Source organism: Tupaia chinensis, unplaced genomic scaffold (genome assembly GCF_000334495.1).
Source record: "Tupaia chinensis unplaced genomic scaffold, TupChi_1.0 Scaffold000086_1, whole genome shotgun sequence".
NCBI lineage: Eukaryota > Metazoa > Chordata > Mammalia > Scandentia > Tupaiidae > Tupaia > Tupaia belangeri.
Genome location: NW_006159548.1, coordinates 5,161,449 through 5,168,401, shown reverse-complemented (window position 1 = coordinate 5,168,401; position 6,953 = coordinate 5,161,449). Strand labels below are relative to the sequence as shown.

The following is a 6,953-nucleotide window of genomic DNA, read 5'->3' as shown; positions in this document are numbered from 1 at the left end:
TCCTGGGGGGTGGGGGGTGGGTAAGGGTGATTTCTCACTTTCTGTCTCTCTCTGTCTCTTTGGCAAGTGGACGTACCCTATAGCAAAAATCTGACAAAAAACAAAAATCCCCAAACCAAAACAAAACAAAACTTAGCCTATGATTTGAGTACTTACTATATACCAGACCATGCAATTGTGCTTGTCGGGAAATCACACTCATCCAAGAACACCTTAAGGTGTATGTGCACACAGGTATATGCACACAAACAGAGCAAAATGCACACCCCTCCTCCCACACACTTTTATTCCTTACATGATATGAGAAGGAAAAAAACCATTAGTGTGAATCGTATTTCCATTCGTTTTGTATTTTCACAATAATTTGTCTGAATAGGGACCAGCAGCTAGTGTAATGGCTATCACTGGACTCCCATGTAGTCGACCGTGATTCGTGTCCTGGACCCGGTGGCTTGAACTCATGCCGGGCTGGTGTGCATGCGTGCCCAAGATTCCAAGAGGAGAATGGAGGAGAAGGGATTGTGGCATGGCCATCCACTCCTGGGGAGTGATTTCTTGCTTTCTGTTTCTCTGTCTCTCTCTGTCTTTCTGGTGAGTACACACGCCCTATAGCAAAAAAGAAACTTATCCAAAAAAAAAAATTAAAGCTAGATATTTATTCAGACAAGCTATTATTATTATTATTTTGGAGAGATTTTTGCTATAGGATGCATGCACTCGCCAGAAAGACAGAGAGAGACAGAGAAACAGAAAGCAAGAAATCACCCCCCCCCGCCCCCAGGGGGGATGGCCACGTTGCAATCCCTTCTCCTCCATTCTCCTCTTGGGATCTTGGGCACACACGCACATGTGCCTGGTGTGAGTTTAAGCCACTGGATCTGGGACTTGAACCGCGGTCAACTACATGGGAGTCCAGCGATATAGCCATTATGCCAACTGCCGGCCCTTCTAGCTTTAATTTTAATTCCATAGACAGAATAAGGAAAATAAAGAAATTATGCTCTAGTTGACAAGTATTTTATAAGAAGATGTGATTTTTTATTTACCTCAGATCACTAACGTTATTAACATTTTTATTAATGGTCAGGATACCAACGCTGATCCCAAAATGAAGGATTCTAGAGTATTTAAAATGAAGGGGTCAAAAGTTGATGGAGAAAAAGTTGAAAAAGGCAACCGAACTTCAAATACCAGCTGTCTCCATGACACCGGGGCAAGCCATGTCAAAACGGTGCCTTCCTCGAGCCTCAGGGACGGCAGCAATGTCAGTGTGGATCACGCGAGGAACCCAGGCACGGCAATTCCCCCTCTGACACACAACCTTTCCGCAGTTGCTCCTGGCATTAATTCCGGAATGAGCACCATCTCCGGAGTTCAGAGTTATAGGTATGCATTAGGAAAGTAAGACCAGGGGCCGGCGGGTGGCATAGTGGTTTAAGGGCGCTGGACTCCTGCATGGCCGACTGTGGTTTGAGTCCCAGACCAGGTGGCTTGCTTTCTAACTTTTTTTTTTTCTCTCTCTCTCTCTTACTTTATCCCTTTCTGGTCAAATTTAAATAAATAAATAAATAAAGTTAAATAAAATAGTTCTTTTTTTTTTACAAAAAAAAGAGAGAAAGATGCAAAAACTTGTTTAAAGATATATCTATATATAAACTATAAGCATTTGTCGGTTCACATTAGCCTACCATCAGAATTTTGGATGCTATTCATTCTTGTCAGGTAGCTGTTTCAAAAGACTGTTTTGAGGGGCCAGCAGGTGGTATGGATCCCAAACGGCAACAGCTCAGTTAAAGTCCCAGACCCGGTAGTTTGAAAACTGTGCTAGGCATGTGTGTGTGTGTGTGCACCCAAAATCCTGAGAAGAGGATGGAGAAGGGATTGCGGGAGAAGGGATTGCAGCAGGGCTATCCCCCTTGATTTCTCAGTCTCCTCCCCCCGGCTCCGCCCCCTCTCTCTCTGGAGAGTACACACTTCCTTTAACAAAAAGAAAAGACTTTTTGATGAAAATTATTGCCATTTTATAGAAAAGTAATAATAATAATAATAATAATAATAAATTTATGTGAGTCCTTAAGAAAGCAGTTAAGGGACCAGCAGTTAGTGTAATGGCTATGTTGCTGGACTCCCACGTAGTCAACCACGGTTTGAGTCCTGGACCCGTTGGCTTAAACTCATGCCAGGTACGTGTGCGTGCGTGCCCAAGATCCCGAAAGGAGAATAGAGGAGAAGGGATTGCCATGTGGCCATCCCCCCTGGGGGATGGTTTCTTGCTTTCTGTCTCTCTGTCTCTCTGTCTCTCTCTTGTCTTTCTGGAGAGCGCATGTGCCCTATAGCAAAAACCTCTTCAAAAAAAAAAAAAAAGAAAGAAAAAGAAAGAAAGCTGTTAAGGTGACGTAAGAATGTGGAAGAGGTTGTCATAAGAGAGAATTAGTTTTGAAGGCCTGCTGCTGTCCGATGTGGCTGTGAGCATTCGTGGTACAAGGAAGCTCCTGTGGGAATGTCACTGCAAGGGAGTGAGTGTATGTGGTGGGAGCTGGGGGCGGGGTAGGAGGTGCGAGGGCGGTGGGCACAGCTAGACTGTCTCACCGGATTTGTGTGCGTGGTCTGAGAGTAGGCATCGAGTTCTGATTAAACTGCATACCACTTGGTGCTACACCGTTTGGTTTTGTGCTTGACAAACATAATTGCTACTGGTTCTAACTTTAAAAATGTCTTTTTGGTTACAGAGTGGATGAGAAAACTAAGAAGTATTGCATTCCATTCGTGAAACCAAATAAACAGTCTCCATCAGGCATCTACACCATGAACGTGACCACATCGGTAAGCACGCTGCTCAGTGAGAGCGCAGCAAGCGCCAGTCCGCTCCAGGGTTCAGTGATATTAAACACGTCGGTGAAGAACTGAGAACTTTATCTGCAGACATAGGAAATAAAATCTCTTTTAGAAGAATTAATTTTATTTAACTTCATTTATTTTATTATTACTATTTTAATTTGACCAGAGAAAGAGAGAGAGAGAAAGGTGAGAAAGCAAACTACCAGATCTGGAACTTGAGCAGCAGTCAGCCATGTAGGAGTCCAGCGCCTTTAACCACCACGCCACCTGCTGGCCCCTAGAAAATGATATGCATTATAGCATCCTAGCCTGTTATAGTCATAAAAATGAAAGTCTAAAAATTCAAAGAAGTTTCATAAGTCTGAAAGTTTAAATATGTCATTACAGTGTCATCTGTTTTAATTTTTTGAGTGACATAGTGAATTTTTTTAAAGAATTACTTAATTTTATTTATTACTATTATTATTATTATTTTTAATTTGACCGAGAGAGAGGCACAGAGAGAGAGAAAGAAAGGGAAAGCGAGAAATCAGGCCACCAGGTCTGGAATTCGAACTGTGGTCGGTCATGTGGGAATCCAGTGCCTTTAACCACCATGCCACCAGCTGGCCCCCATAGTAAATTTTCTTAAGCTGATGCTTGTCTATTAGTTCTTTTTTAGTGTGAATAAGATAAATTCACCCATACCAGATGTTGGTGAAAGTATTCTATTTATTGATTTAGCGAATATTTATCGATCACTTATTAAGCAGGAACTTTCAAAAGTATGTGGAAAATGGAATTTAAGAACAAGTTTATTTTGGTGTTAAACTTTTTAAAAAAATCAATTCATAGTTTTCTCATAAACGTATTTTCAATAAACTTTTTTTTAAGACTTACTTTATTTAACTTTATTTATTTATTTATTTTAATTTGACCAGAGAGATAGAGTGAGAGAGAGAGAGAGTGAGAGAGAAAGCAAGCGGCCAGGTCCAGGACTGGAAGTCACAGTTGCCCATGTGAGAGTTCAGTGCCCGTAACCACCATGCCACCGGCTGGCCCTGACATATTTTCAAAAAAACTTTTGAAGACCTGTCATATGTGTAAGACAAGGGAGATAAACAAAAGTGATTTTTTTTTTTTTTTTTTTTTTTTTTTTTAAAGAAGCTCATCGTCTAGTAGTTTAATTATCTAGTAGTTAATAATCTGGTAGTTTAGTAGTTTAATCCCACATATTCCACATATTTTAGAATATGAACATAGTAACAAAAGAGGGAAAGCCTAGAATATCTCGAAATAATTTGTCTGTGTTAACCATTCTGATGTTATTAGGTCTCTAGTGAAAAGAGCTTCCTTCAAGCAAATAAGAAAAGAAGGGAATACTGCAGGACAGACGTCCGTCTGCCTGAACTAAGAGCCTTGGAAGGCATAGGTAGGTTGATGGTGTTTTAATTTTTTTAGCCCATTTGTTTATATTAAATGTATGCTAAATAAACTTGATAGCATATTACAATTAAAATGTATAAAATAGTAACTTTACCTGGTATGGAGATTTGTGTGTATTTAATAAATACCTACCAAGAGACAGGTTTAGAATGGGAAAACAAACAAAATGTCTAATTTTTTTTTTCACTGTGTTTATGGTTATTTTTATCCAGCTCGAAATTCTAGGCTAATAAGGAAAGAGAACAAAATTCTTTCAGAATCTCGAATTCCTTCTCTGGCTGCTATCGACCTGCATGCCCCCAGTATTGCATTACATCAGGTACAGACATAATTCTTTATAGGTCGGATGGAACTCAGGTCTCCCTCCTACTTAATATTAAAATATTTTAGGGGCCGGCAGGGGGCATGGTGGTTAGGGGCTCTGGACTTCCACGTGGCCAACCGTGGTTCAACTCCCGAACCTGGTGGCTTGCTTTCTCACTCCCCCACCCCCTTGTTCTGTCCCTTAAAAATAGATATATAAAGTTCAGTATAATAATTCTTTTTAAAAAAAATTTAGAAAGTGTGTCCTCTTAAGAACTGAGCAGTTTGGGGCCAGCAGTTGGCATGGAGGTTAAGGCTGCTGGATCCCACATGGCTGACTGCAGAGTTTGAGACTTGGGCCTGGAAGCTGGAAAATCATGCCAAGTGTGTATATGTGCATGCCCAGAATTCCAGGGGAAGAATGGAGGAGAAATCGTGGCATGGCCATCACCTCTATGGGGGGTGATTTCTCACTTTCTTACTCTCTCTCTGATGAGCACATATACCCTATAACAAACTAAAGTATACCCCCCAAAACAAAAAGAATTGAATAATTTGTTGGTGGGATATATAAAATTTTGCTTGCTATTTTTTTTTCTTTTTTTTTTTATGGTTTGTTATGGTTTCATTGTACTCTCAAAATTTGTCATAAGGTTGGGTGAGCCATTGTAAGGTATTAAGAGGTTGGAAACATATTTAGTTTCTTTAATAGATACAGTGATATTCAGATTTTCTGATTTTTCTTATGTCTTTTGGTAGGTTGTATATTTAAGACTTTTGCCCATGATATCCAAGCTTTTAGATTTGTTAGTATCCTTATATTTATTTTTATTTAATCGTGTTGTTTCTTTCTCTCTCTCTCTCTCTCTCTCTCTCTCTCTCTCTCCTTTCTTGATCAGTCCAGCTAGGAGTTTTGTCAATTTTGTTATGTTTTTCAACAAAGCTGAGCTTTGGATATTGTTTGTTTGTTTATTTGTTTAGATAGATTTTTTTGCTGTAGTGCGCGTGTGCTGGCCAGAGAGACAGAAAGTGAGAAATCACCCCCCAAGAGGGGATGGCCAGACCACAGTCCGTTCTCTTCCATTCTCCTCTTGGGATTTTGGACGCGCATATACACATGCCTGGCATGAATTTCAAGCCACTGGGTCCAGGATTTGAACTGCAGTCGACCACGTGGGAATCTAGTGATGTAACCATCACACCATCTATTGGTCCCCAAGCTTTGGGGATTCTTCATTTCCTCTATTGTCTGTCAGTTTTCTGTTTTCTATTTGTTTGATTCCTCCTCTTATCCTTCTTTGTTTTCCCATTTTATTACTTTGAGTGTATTCTGCTCTATTTTTCCAGCTTGTTGAGACTCTGTCCCTTGATCACTGATTTTAGATATTTAAATTTTTTTTTAATTTAGATTTTTGCTATAGGGCACGTGTGCTTGCTAGAGAGAAACAGAGGGCAAGTGAGACATCAAGATGCCATGCCGCAGTCCCTTCTCCTCCATTCTCTCGGAATTTTGGACACACATGCAGGCTCCTCAGCATGACTTTCAAGCTGCCAAGTCCAGACTGGAACCTTGGCTGAGCATGTGGGAGTCCAGTGCCTTAACCACCATGCCACCAGTGCATGCCCCTGTTTTTTTTTTTTGTAATGTAAGTATGTAAAGGTGCATATTTTCTCATAAGCACTGTTTTAGCTTCATCCCACAGATTGTGTTATTTTTGTATTTCCGTTATCAACTCATTTTCTTATTTATTTTGTGATTTCTTCATTGACCCATAAATCATTTAGAAATTTGTTTTTTAATAGCCAGATATCTGAAGTTTTTCTTGTTATCTTATATTTGATTGATTCGTAATTTAATTTCATTGTGATCGGAGAATATACTCTGAGTGACTTTGACTCATTTAGATTCATTAAGGCATGTTTTATGACCTAACATATTATTTTGGTGAATTATCTTGCTCCCTTGAAAAAAATGTATATTTTTCCTGTGTTGGGAGAATTATTCTATAAATGTGCACTTAGCTCCAGGAGGTTGATAATGCTGTTCAGATCTTCTATGCTTTTAATGATAATGAAATTAAGGTCTATTAGTTCTTTTTTTTCTTTCTTTTTTCTTGGAGAGGTTTTTGCTATAGGGCGCATGCGCTCGCCAGACAGACACAGAGAGACAGAGAGACAGAAAGCGAGAAATCATCCCCCATGGGGGATGGTCACGCCTCAATCCCTTCTCCTCTCGGAATCTTGGGCACGCATGCACATGCGCCTGGTGTGAGTTTAAGCCGCCTGGTCCAGGACTCGAACTGCGGTCGACTACGTGGGAGTCCAGCGACATAGCCATTATGCTAACTGCTGGTCTCAAGGTCTATCAGTTCTTTTTTTTTTTTTTT

General features: G+C 40.2%; 1 protein-coding gene across 2 annotated transcripts in view; it reads left to right on the top strand.

The window, feature by feature from the left end:
- Window positions 1-6,953, top strand: part of CDKL2 (cyclin dependent kinase like 2) — a 62,309-nt gene that overhangs the window by 41,567 nt on the left and 13,789 nt on the right. For both annotated transcript variants that reach the window (XM_006142937.2, XM_006142938.2), the window contains exons 9-12: window positions 1,088-1,386; window positions 2,730-2,823; window positions 4,150-4,249; window positions 4,476-4,582. In XM_006142937.2, the coding sequence (XP_006142999.1) occupies window positions 1,088-1,386; window positions 2,730-2,823; window positions 4,150-4,249; window positions 4,476-4,582 (600 nt within the window). The remainder of the gene's footprint in view (window positions 1-1,087; window positions 1,387-2,729; window positions 2,824-4,149; window positions 4,250-4,475; window positions 4,583-6,953) is intronic.